Below are 13,465 nucleotides of genomic sequence, written 5' to 3'. Positions count from 1 at the left end.
CACAAATAATATAGATTTTTTCTTTCTCATTATTTGGTTTATATGGAACTTGCATAACTTTAGGTACTAGGGCCCAAGCAAAGTTCTAACCTTAGACACCACTGACACACCTCCATGAAGTCAGCACTATGTTCAAAGAACTGCACCCTTCTCATTTTACCTTATACACCCTGAAAACTTTGAAAAACGTCCATGAATTTAAACAAACAACGGACAACAGATTCCATGATTATCGCCACTTCAAAAGGTGTACTCTAAATAACACAGGCAGCCAGCAAGTCAGCACCAAAATCCAAGGACACAGCAAAAGGAGCTGCACAAGGTAGGGATGTAACAATGACGAACTGTGCTAAGATTTACTGAGTAAAAAAATGCATGCCCCAGTAACACAGGTGCATTAAAGAAGCATCGAACAGGAACAACTTTTAAATATGCCATGATAACGTAATGGTTACATGCAGGCCCAGGACCCTGGATGTGTGTACAGATCAACAAAGACTGAGAACTAACACTTGGAATCCCTGCACCGTTGATAATATAAACCTTATGTTTAGCATCATTTTGTTCATTTGGACTAAAATGCTCTATGATCAAAGGCACGCAATAAAAATGATACCAGTATTAAGATAATAACATGCTGCATAAAATCAGCACCATATCCCTAAAAATATATTGCCTCTGTCCTAAAAACTCACCCACTATTCATCCAACTCCACATTCCTTACCAAGATGACTCCTAAGGGAACACGCAAGTTTTCTCAGAAACCCCCCATAAACTTCCATAAACCCTTGCACTTTTCACAACCTGTTACCTCAATTTGCAATTAATCCTTAAGTCACTGTGTCACTGATTTCACTCACTGCCTCTGAGGTGACGATCATTTCATCAGTGTCTGCCAGCTGTTCAGATATATACTCCTCATAAATCCACAACCTCTGTAACTGCTTAAATGGCCATCCACAGTCCTAACACACACTAGCTTTCTCAATCCCTGGTGTTTGTGTGTGTTAGTGTAGTCATGGTGTGTGTGTGTGGTGTGTGTGTGTGTGTGTGCTTTTTTTTTTGGTGCTTGCAAACCAACCACTGAACTTGAAAAGACCTGCCCCAGCTCATGATAATTGAGATCATTAGGGTGGCCAGCGGCCATACAATAACAATTACAACAATAATAGTGACAATAAACATCAAAGCAGTGATTGAGCTCTCATGTTTGGAAGGCTATTATATATCACACAACCTCTCAGAGGATTTACTCCACTGGTCACATATTTCAGTCTTTTAGTTAGTCATAATAATTGTTCATAATTTCCAAATCAAATCATACAAACATTTGAGTCACAGTCTCTACAAGAACATAATATTTCCATGTGAAAAATGACTGTAATGTATTTGTAGAATCTCTGTAACAAAATTACCCAGCAGGACTCTTGCTGTGAGGGGATGCTCACAGTTTTTCTGCTGTGCTACACAAACACAGCTAAGCCATGAATTCTCAGTGATAAGACAGCTAAAGTGAATTCAGAGGACTGTAAGTCTATTTCACGGATTGGATGTGAATGCCATGTGCAGTAGGCATTATAGGGCTGTGGACTGTAGAAATGCCAGCTGGCTATTCAGCTGCAGTAGAAAGGTGTCTGTCTTAACATACAGTGGTAGCTACTACAGAAATAATGCCATCATATACTTACTGTATCAGCCATACTTAAATACAGACGATTCTGCCTGCTAAACCACAAGAATATCACAAAGACTCTAAATAAAGTAATTAGCATTAGTTGCAGCTGCTGAAAATAGGACAAAACACAGCTACCACCAGTGTGTGTTTGCTTGTTGGTGTTCATATGCAAGCATATGTCTGTTTTTCCTTGTGTTAGCGTCTGTGTGTGGGTGTGTGTTGTACTCGTGTTTTTAATTAACACTACCTCTGTCTTCTCTCCTCTCTGCAGGCAGAAACACACAGCACAATTGGTGCTTTTCAAGACAATTTGCTTGCTGCTCTTATTTGGGACTGTGCTATGGGACTAAACTAAGCAGGCTGTAAAAGACTGCTAAATGCATGGCAATGCTACTAATACTACCACTACTGCTGCTGCTGCTATACTGACAAATACGCACATTTACATAGTAGGGCTATGTAAATGCAATATAGCCAAAAATGATACCAAGATGAAAATCTTCCTATCAGTCAGTGTTCTCATTAGTCTGTCAGATTGTGCTACCTTGGAGGAAATGGGAGGAAAATGTTATTTTAATTAATTTGGATTGATCAAAGAATAAGTTAAGCAATAGTACAAATCAAGCTTTGGTACTTAAAGACTGCTGTTCAATACCCAGCCCTAGAATTCAAACCTGGTAACTATGGGGCTTAGTGAAGAGTCAGTAGCTAGTTGATGGATTTTTCTACAACTAGATTTTAAGCTGTGATTTAAATTTTTAAACCTACTATAGCCAACTCAAAACCTCAAGGTCTTACCAGAGAAAGCCCTGAAAGTAATGTTTTCTGTTTAGAAGTGACCTTGTCACCACAGAGACCTTGCTTGAGTTCTTGAGGCTGAGTTGTGGCTTGCCAAAGATTATGGTATAAAGGTCTGATTTTATCTTTATAATTCATTAGTAAAATGTTACATTTGGTTTTAAAACTGAATGTGAGGGAGCCAAAGTGAGGGCAATTTGGTCCCTACTTGAAATTCTGGTCAAAAGCTGTGTCATTGCCTCTCTATTCGTAGTACAGTAATCAAGACAAGAATCATGAAAGCAAGTAAGATTTTCTCTGTGTCACTGGAAGAAAGGAGTAATCTAATTTTAGCAAGATTTTTTAAGTTGGACAAAAATGACTGAAATAGCTGTTTCTCCCCACCCCACCACTGCCCCCACCCCCTGATTTTTGTTGCTTAAAACTTGGATCAAAGATGACATCCAACTCCTCAGATTCTGGCTTGATGTTAGCAGCTAAGGAGCTAAGAGACTGCTGAATTTGTCATGAGACATCCTGAAGCAACCATATAATTCTAAAGCCTGCGTCTGCTCTTAAGTTCTCCATCAGATGCGTTTTCCCTGCTCCTCCCTGGGTATTAAAATGCTCAACAACATCAGTATATTGTGACAGCCCGTTTCTGTCAAAGAATGAGTAGTTGCACCACATGTGCTGCTTTCTGGAGGTTGAAAAAGATGGCGAAATTTGAGTTTATGCCAAAACATCCTCTCAGATTAAACATCAGTCATAAAAAGCGGGCCATCTCAGAGGGGGATATTTACACCTGCTGCTTCATATAATGTTACCATTTTACAAAGACTGATTGTCTGTGACACGAAACGAACACTGGCTAATTTGATATGTCTCATTGGTAAGAAAAAGACCCATTGCAGAACTCCAGAAACAAATGACATTCGCATCATTACTCATGTTGTACCATGGGAGCAGAGCTATGAAAAGTCAATAAGGGAGTGAGACAACTGGCTAATCTTCTCCAAAGTGATTGCTTTATAAACATTAAAGATGAGAGGCTGTGCATCATTCAGGAACACAGTAATTCTCCGACGTGCACGCATGAGTGTACACACACACTGACATAACAAACATCACTATGCGTCACTCTTATCTAAATCACAGTCACAAGTCCCTCTCAAAGTCACGGCGATAACACTTATAGGTAGTCCCAACTGGTCGACCGCTTCACAAATGGCTCCCCCTTCACCATATTTAACAAACATCAGCAAGACAAGAGGCTTCCAAGAGCTTCCAGGAGAGGCAAACAAGAGGAATGTGGCCATTACAATGGCAAGCAGCTGCTCGGAGCGCCTGCGTTGTGTCCCACAGGGCTGACTTCACCTTGGTGGTGCGAGAATGATGTTGATGCTGTGTCTGTTTGATTCAGATGGAGTGGTAAGAAAAGAGGCATATGTGAGATTTCAGCTGCGTCTGCTAACTGTGCAATTACCTAACCAGGGAGATTTATAGCGATAGCTTCAAAACATGATCAGAATACTGATCCAGACATGCAGTTTATACAGTGCTACCAAATTCATGAAAGTACCACTACTACCACCACTATCTGCTACTACAGCTATTAGCTAAATAGATATCTACAATGATTTTAGATAAACAGATAAACAGAACAAAAGAGAAACTTGACTACGCATTTAGGGAAAATAATGAAATTAAAAATGTTAGTTAGCTGGAAACACCAAGGCTGTCAAAGAGTTTGACCAACTCATATAATACTTTTAAGAACTAACAAACTAATTGATTGAGGCAGTGGTATTCTAGCAGCTCCCGTGTTCTGCTCTGTACATTATTCTGTAGAATTGCAGTTTTTGTTGATGGAGTCTGGTAGCGATATAAGCCAATATTTCTGGTTGAACAAAAAGGGTCTTAGTGTGAAATGAAAAGGTCTGTCTCTGTAGGTATCCTATCCTTTTTCACAAAAGGATAAACAAAACAAGGGCCCAGGTCCAAAAATGTGTATTGTAAACTCCCATTTGTAGGGCTGGGTACCTTTTAAATTCTTTGATACTAGTACAGAGGTCGAGCTCTAGTAACAAATGTATTGTTCGCTTTCAGTTATAAACAAGACTGGCTGATCTAGGGGTCTGTCATATCATCTCTCTGCTGGTGTTTCTTGCCTCATCTGACGTCAGTGATGTTGCCTCATTCTCAGATGTCAGCAATAAGTTTGGTGAGTACAATCCTATTACTGATAAGAATGATGGCCAAAACTATTAAAATAACACATTCCAAGTTGTACTAAACCAAAATTATCCCTTAAAATGATGATCCATGGGCTGCACAGGTAGGGATCACAATCTCTGCACCCTCTGTGAGCAGCAGATAAAGAGCACATAATGCTATTAAGTACAGTATATATTTAAGCTAATCCTGTTGGACAAGACATGAGGAAGCAATTTTTCTTGGTAAAAATATCCTAATGCATGATCATTAAGGATTCTTGAGGTTATATTGAGTCTGTCTCCATGGAATTGATTGATAGGTGGAGACAGCCCGGGGTAGTGAAAACATAAAACTGGGCTAAATTAGGTTTTAAAAAAAATTCAATCTCAGCCCACAACTATGGAGGCCATTATTGCAAATCCTACAGACAGCCCTGAAAGCATGCAGGTTGGTAGAGCAGCAGGTCTAGTAAAAATGACACACTAACGAAGACAAAATAATCAGCTGATGGATTCTTCTCTCCCTCTTCCTCCCGTTTTTCTCACCCCTTTGTCAGCTGTATCTAATGATACACTAAAAATACCTCAAGATCAAGGATGGCACTGTCAACAGCACAAAAAAGGAGGAGATAAAAGAGGGGACTGTTTTCTAATGACAAGTCTTGTTGTCATGGCGGTGGCGGCTGCTGTATGTATAGATTATTACAAAGCTCCTTTATTGTCACAGTCCGTCTCATTTCTTTGTGCATCACTTTGAATTAACACTCTCAGGTTTGGGGATTATTTTCTAACAGGTAAAAAAGCACAATTAATTTTTACCAATCATAATGATCTCTCTGTTTCTGCCAAAACTATGCCTCTAATCACTGAAGAACAGATGTTAGCTTCCAGATGAGTACAGTACTAACACAGTTTGCAATGTTCGCCAAAGCTCATTCAAGCGTGATCGATTTGTTTACAACTTCTGTGGGTCACAGCTCGTAACGGCAACAAATCAGCCACATGAGAGATGCCTCATCCTTAAGCACATATGGGGGCCTGTAGCTAAAACAAACACTGAAATCAGGCTCACAATTATTGAGCTCATCATCTGAGATCCAGAGGAATGGCATCTCCCTGTCACTAATATAATAAATGTGGGTTTTCAGTGTTCTAATTATAAGCAATCACAGAGGGGGAGGCTTTGCAATTTCAGGATTCGAGACTAGATTTAACAGCTGCGCCTGTTTCTAGGAGCCATCTTAGATCCCGTGATTGGAGGAGACAGCTTCGTTGGGCACGAGAGAAGACAAAATCCACCTCATTAATCCTTCAGCTGTACATACTCCTCACATCTCAAGAGCTGTGATCATTCTCCTCACTGCCACACTGAGACATGTGAGGCTGGATCCAGTCGCTGTTTTACCTTGATATGAAATAAAGTATATAATTTTCTCTCATTGGCTCCTGTGGCGCAGTCAGTGTTTATACTGTCACAGCCCTGCTATTAAAAAACAAGCGTTTGAAATTGGTGGCGATGAATTGTAACAATAGCAGCATCCACACGCAGTCATTGATCAGAAAAAAAGAAAAATGAGGGTTGTGGTTACAGGTAATTGGGTAACTATTGAAGCATATGGATTAAATCATTGAGTGGAATGTCAGATGCCAAGGGTGCACTAACATACACACACACACAATGTACAGAAACACAGCTTTACAATGACACAGTAGGGACAGATGGTGTGAAAGAAGATGATGGAAGAACAAACAGCACTGATCATTTCGGTAAATGTTACATTTGCTGGTTGAATTGCAGTGTGATACACATTTACACCTATTTCTGTCATTTGTTATGAAGCTAAAAGCAGAAATATATCATTAGTAGTGATATTCTCAGTATAACAACTGAATCATGCAGGCTGATTCAGAGGAGGAGGCACTTGAACTGTATTATTTGTGCTTGGTCACTATGTATTCCTCATGCAACTTGAGGTGTTGGAACAGATTGGCTGTGTAGTTTTGTGTTGTCATCATAACATTTCCTTTTTTTTGGCTTTGTTCATGCTACAGTACATCTGCTCTTCTGCATTGAAAATACTGGTGATGGTCACTTCTTTTTCACAGATTATCCTCAGTTTAACTCGCTTTACTCTGTATTCACGTCTTTGACTGTTATACACTGCGCTGCTTGATTTTGATTGGTCAGGAAACAGTAAAGTGGACTTTAATAGTCCAGTGTAAGTCAATATGAAGCTCTCTGTGCATTGATAATAGGACTTGAGAGTTCTCTATCAAATCACTTTTAAGATGCACTGAGTTCATCAAAGCCTTGACATACTTAAGCCTGATAGAAGTTTTTAGCCTGACATGTTGGCAAACACTTGCCTATTACGCATTAGACAACAACTTGAAATACCACCTCGTGACTGTAAATATGGTCATAATCTCCCCTTCTGTTACTGAGATATCATATGCACAACAACGGGATGGATGGACAACCTGAAAACACAATGCCTCCGGGCACGGCTGTCCCAGGTGCAAAAGTATAAAAGATGTTTGATAAATTCGCCATGAAGGCCAAGTATGTCCAGTATTCCATTCTCCATCCTTTTCCACAGCTGAGAAAATGCAACAACAACAACCAAGTTACCTTTTTGCAGCTTTGGCGGTGCACACATTCAAATCCAGCCCTAATTCAATAAACTGTGCAAACCTTAAATTCAATGGAATTTACTTACTGCTGATCCATTTGGCGTTGGGGTCATGAACCTTGAAGTCTTTTCTGAAGAGGTCTCCGACAGTCACCTTGCCCTTGAGAGCCAGACGGTCGTCTTCACCTGCAAAAGGAACATAAAGAGAAACTCAGCCACACTTGGTGCAGCAATTACAGAAACTCAGAAAACACCGAGAAATTTTATGAGGTTTTCTGTGCCATACTTTTTTACCTGGTATGTATGTAAATACTGCATTTATGGTGTCAACATTTTTTCTGATTAATTACTTTCATTAATAGTGAGACAGTTCACAACTAAACCCAACTGTCTCTCTGGCTAGTGTTATAGAGTGAAATATCAATAGAAATAACATGTTTATTTGACAGATCCATATCCATCATCAATATGTGACATTTAAAACAGACTGAAGTCAAACCATAAAATCATGAGACTTTGACTGTAGTAACTTTAAAATCAGTGGATAGTAAGGGTAGAAATACATCTTATATAAATTTTGAAAAATATAGGTGAAACACAAATAAAACTCTGTGCTATAAAGAATAAAAGGTAACAAAGATAAGACTGATTTTCTTTCTACTTCTGACAACAAAGACTGAGAGAATATACAATGTTCTCTTGACACATTTTGATCTCCACCTGCATCTTAACAGCTTTTTCCTGCAGGCTGCAACTGTTCACCTTTCAAAGAGCTGAGACAGAGAAAAAAACACGAGTGAAATAACAAAGCAGAGTGTCGTCTTAACTCCCCTCAGGCCTTTGATTAAGACTAGTGCGGCTTCTGATCATCAGACCAGACGTGCATATTTACAGCAGATGCCTCCTGCAATTCATTTCAGCTTAATTTCATCCATCAGTGCTCATCATATCATCTCCTGTTCCATAATATGACTCATTTCACCTCCACGTGCCATTATGAGAGGGTAAAAAGCAAAAGTTTCCCTTTAACAGTGACTTATAAAAAGCTTTGAGGGTTTCAGTCTCCTGCACAGGGACATTTTGATGGGACATGGCAGTTGATGGACACATTGGTTGCTATGGGGATCAAAGCTGTGATGTTGTGGCTACAGGACTGTCTCTCTAATGTGTGACGTTTAATCCCTGAGCTTATCCTGTCTGCGTCCATGCTGCAGCTGTCATTTTGTATGTGAGGTAACATTTCTGACTGCTATACTGTCTTTTGAGTACACACCTACAGACAAGCTCAAGAGAAGAGGAAGAAAAAAATAATAATAAAAAGGAAAAAAAATAAGTGATAGGGGCTGCTGAATTGCTGGATAGTAGGAATATTTCTGTGTATCAAGGTTATTATATTCCTTCTCAAGCTGTCTATACAAACAGTGGTAAAAATAAGATGGATACAAGCCACGTCAGAGGTTATAGGCAGTTACGGCATTGGCCTGCAACAGAGGACAGTGAAAGAACAGGAATGAACAATCCCTGACCACAGGAATGATGACAAAACACACTGGTTTACCAATCTGTTCTCAGCATAGCAAGAATTTCTGGAACTCCCAATTCCCAAGTGTTAAATAAAACACTGCTTACAAAAGGAATGGGCTTTAAAAAAATATTTGAAATGATGAAATGAATTTGCCTGATATGCATGTAAATAGTCTGTTTATGGTGTCTGTTTCTTTCCCAGTTTTCTTTCTGTTTAAATAAAGGATTAAATATCCACTGTGATTGTTTTATGCATCACTGCTGGTACTGAAACAACTATTACTAAAATCTGTGTTATTTATAATATTCATTTATCAGTCCTCATATAAACGTGGAGCCAGAATTTCTTCACAAAAATATGAAATACAGGAGAGAACAAAGACTTTTAAAAAAGTGAAAAATAAAATTGCTGTGATAATATAAAAAGAAAAAGTAGAAGAAAATGTAAAGTTCAGAATTATACAATCAACTACTGAAAGAAATACATATTCATAATGTATGTAGTGTAATGTTTTAACTATCACTAACCAGATTTGGTGAACAAAGAAGGAATACATTAAAACATTTTACTGCAGCTTATAAAAATGGACCAGAAAGAGGGTGACTTAAATGTGTACTATCACAGGGTTCAACAAAAAGAATAAAAGGAAGAATGAAAAGATAAAGCTGCTGATAAAATGTGACCATTTTCATGTCAAAGTTTTGGGGGGTTTTTCTCTCTTTTTTTAAGACTAGCAATAAGTATTTCTTTTAAAACTTTTTTTTTCTTTACAGAGTTGAAAAGCCTGAGCAGACCATTAGGCGACACTAAAACTGTCTATTGAAACCCAGAATAATGAAAATGCTTTTAGGTGAGTTTTTAAGATCCATAAGGCTGGATGACCCACTGCACCTTTTCAGTGGCAGAAGAAACTCTGGTACTGAACAATCAAAAAAGTCCATACTCTCTTGTGTTCCACATGTTTTACCTGGCAGTGGAATACAATTGCCTGGACTTTACATCATAGCTGACCATTTTAAAAAATCATGTTGCACTAAAAGTTCTAAGACTGGTGAGAGCTTTTCTGGACTCCAATGGTTTCACGTCACATAAGCATGGTACTGCATCTATTATAGGTATGATCAACTTGTGGTATCATTGCCTGGTTGTAAATGTGGCTCATTTTAAAACATTTTACAAGATGCATTTAAGTGTTTGTGAGCTCTGATATCACTGATTTCATGTTGTGAACAGCATATTCACAGTAAGAAAATAAAACCTGAAACAGTAAGAATAAATGTGTTTGGTGAAGTGTATAATACAGATACTGAAGTTTACTGTGTTAAAATGGGTTATACAAAATGACAATGCTAACATGCTGAGTTTTTGCATATGTTTACCATGTTTACCATCTTAGCGTCACTATTTGCATGCTAACATTAGTGGTGCCATTAGTGGTGGCCCAACGTTGCCATCTCTGGAGTCATGGTGCTAATGTGGCTTAAAATGGTTGGTGGTGATGTCAAGTAGATGCAATTGTAGTTGATATTATAAAAACTGGTTTTCCATAAGCTTAGCAGACTGTTTCAAACCATTACCCAATATGTCATATCATATTCACATCTGCAGACCACTCTAGCCTCAGACAGATTAAATGTCAATGAATGATCAAACGAGGGCTCAACACAAATAGCACGTGCTGTTAATGGCACACACTGAGCAGAGAAACAAACCAAAGGAGAAGTTTTTCTAACTGCTACAGCACCACAAAGAGGAGCTCTAAATGTTTCCTCAGCAAAACCTAACTGTGACTGTGTCCCCTAATTTTATTCTGACACATGCTTTGATCCTGGTGTTGCAACTGTCAGAGAAATCAACTTTAAAGAGCAGATGGACGGGAGGTTCAGACAGACACTGGCAACATAAAATTACACTAAACATCTTCCTCTTGTCATATTAACGCCATCATATTTTGGAAGGAAAAAAACTGTTTAATGACAGCTTTTGTATCAGTGTGAAATCTCAACAACTTGCAATCAGAAGAGTCTGAGATCATATGTCAGAAAAATAACACCATATTCACAATTCAATGACAGCTAGATGTCTCAAGAGTTACTAAAATATGAATAACAGATCACAGAGAATAAGTTTTATCATCCACACAGATTTGAAAGCTTTTTAAAAGAACTGATTAGTCATTTAGTCTGTAGACTGTCAGGAAAAAACAAATGACAAATGACTGGCAAGGCAGCATTTACAAACAGCTTGTTTTGTTTGTTTTTGTTTCCACCACTTCAAAATCTTAAGATATTCAATTTGCACTTACACACGGCAGAGAAGTTGTTGATGAGCTTTCAATTCATTGACCATTTATTAATTTTTGTACAGTCTACTTGCAAACCCTCATCACAGGGTGTACCTCTTTGAGTTGTGAACAGTTTATTCGAAGAGTAGTTTTTTTCAGTCTCTTTTCAATAGTCCTATGAGGCCTGAGGAAGGAAGGCAAGTGAGGCAGTTTGAAATGTTTTTGAGGTAAGACATAAAAAGGCATATAAGGAGATATAAAAGTAACACAAGACAAATAAACAAGGCTGAACAAAATAATAGAAAACCTAAGCTAAATCTAAGTAGATGGACATACAAAAATTACGCGAGATGAGAGAAAAGATGGAATGAGGTCTCATGGAGTAGAATGTCTTCTTTTCTTATTTCTTAAACCAGTAATTATCTTCTGACCCCAAAAATTCATCTCCAGACCCCTTGTGGACGGCACTGGACTTAGAGATTAAGCCACTAATTGTTTCAGCACTAGTAGCTATTTGAGAGTAGGTAGAGTTTACTGTCTGGATTTGGCTAAAACAGAAAACACTGGCTGGTGATAGAATTGAAAACAGAAGCTGTTTAATACAAGATGCATTTCCTAACATTATTTCTATGTGTCTTTTTCCATTAAAAACAAGACACTTTTAAGCATACACCATCCTCTTTGAGTGATGACACCTTGCTTTGCTAAATCTAATCCTCCACTCACCCTGTGAAAGTCAGTGTCAGATCAGTGGTGCCTGAGAAAATCTCAGTGAAGAAAGCTTTCTTGCCAAAATTCAGCAGGGAAACAAAACTTGGGTACACCAATCAAAGTGTTTTTAAATTGCAAAAACACAACAATGACTTGCATCATTCTCAAAGCTGCATATGTGCTGTGTATGTGTGTGTGTGTGTGTGGCAAATTGTGCCTAACAGATGGACAGACACTGACTGATCCTCGGCTCCTCCCTGATTTCATCATGGGGGACAAAAACACCTTTGAAGGCATCTGCTTGGTGCATCGCTTGAGTTTTGAGTGTGATTATCAGAGTCACCACACTGAGTGACTCTGATAATCACATTCAAGGCTGCGGGGGGAACGTAATAGTGCACATAAGTTGCAGCCTCCCTTCAGATGGGGAGGTTTAGAGGGGATAAATACTGAATTTATAATCAGTTCTGATTGCCAGATTTATGCACTGAACACAAAGGCTGTCACTGGGAAGATGAAGTTATACATGTGAGAGTTTACATTTAAAAATACATTTTATATATAACCCAGTCTCTTAAGGGCAAATCCATTTTCTGCAGTTAAGCATGTCTTTATCTCCCCCTCACAGAGTGCTGTGATCACAGGCAGAAACTTTGAATTACTCTGAAAAAGGGGAACAGTCAGTCTCAGCAGGGTCAACTCACATGAGCAGTTTATATGCTAATGTGGCACGAGCTCTTTTCAATACAATGCAATGGCAGAGGGAGTTTCGATCGGGCATTGACGCACACAATTTGAAAGGTAATTTGACCGTTTCTATGTGACCCAGTCAAATACAGCAAGTCTGCAGTGTTGACTACAAAAGGAAAGGTAATCCTATCTATTCATGGTTCGATTCATATTTGAACTTTATTTCTGTAAAAGAGTGCATGCCGACTAGTATCCAGCCTATAATCAGTTTTTGGGTAATTGTGTGAGCATACTGTAAACATGATATTCATATTTCAGAAACCTGGGTGAGTGCTCAAGGTAGCTGTAAGTCAAATCCAGCAGAGAGCAGGCACCTAGTAACCAAAGTGTGGTCACTGTCAAATGTTTAGGGAACAGTTACCTTCACTAAATTTTGAGGTTTAAGCAACCTACAGGGACCATACAATTAAAGGGTTCCTTACACAGAGTTAGAATAGGTTAGAATAGTTAGAATACACCCTCTGACCAGCGCTACTTCTTCAGGACAGTCTGGACGCAACAGTGAGTGACTATGAGAAAGTAACAAGACGGGCTGGCTGGGTCGGTACTAGCTAGTAAGCATGTTCACTAGCTAGAAGAAGAATGATACAACTAGAAGCGAGACATTGGCACTGCTTTCCATTGCTGGAGATAGGTCTTAGTAAGTAGACAATGAGGTTTGATGCTAAACTCACAATGTTTCTCCTAGGCTGCTAAGTGAACAGCTGTTAATGCTAACATTGGCCATGTAGCAATAGCAGAACTTACATACAGCTCCTTTAAAAACATAGTCGGTATTTTATGAGCTGACTCTAGCATTTTAGACTCAGTATGTTTACCTGTGTGGAGAAGACCTTGAAGCAGCAGTTAGACCTTCATGGTGGGAAATAATACTTATAAAAATTATAACTGAA

The 13,465-nt window shown here is 38.7% G+C and overlaps 1 protein-coding gene across 5 annotated transcripts in view; it reads right to left on the bottom strand.

The window, feature by feature from the left end:
- Window positions 1-13,465, bottom strand: part of LOC108885088 (dipeptidyl aminopeptidase-like protein 6) — a 178,952-nt gene that overhangs the window by 38,910 nt on the left and 126,577 nt on the right. For all 5 annotated transcript variants that reach the window (XM_018679278.2, XM_018679279.2, XM_018679280.2 and 2 more), the window contains one exon: window positions 7,390-7,488. In XM_018679278.2, coding sequence (XP_018534794.1) covers window positions 7,390-7,488 — 99 coding nt within the window. The remainder of the gene's footprint in view (window positions 1-7,389; window positions 7,489-13,465) is intronic.

This window comes from Lates calcarifer, linkage group LG24 (genome assembly GCF_001640805.2).
Source record: "Lates calcarifer isolate ASB-BC8 linkage group LG24, TLL_Latcal_v3, whole genome shotgun sequence".
Taxonomy (NCBI): Eukaryota; Metazoa; Chordata; class Actinopteri; family Centropomidae; genus Lates; species Lates calcarifer.
Note: the sequence above shows the minus strand (reverse complement) of the source record. Positions and strands in the feature narration are given on the sequence as shown.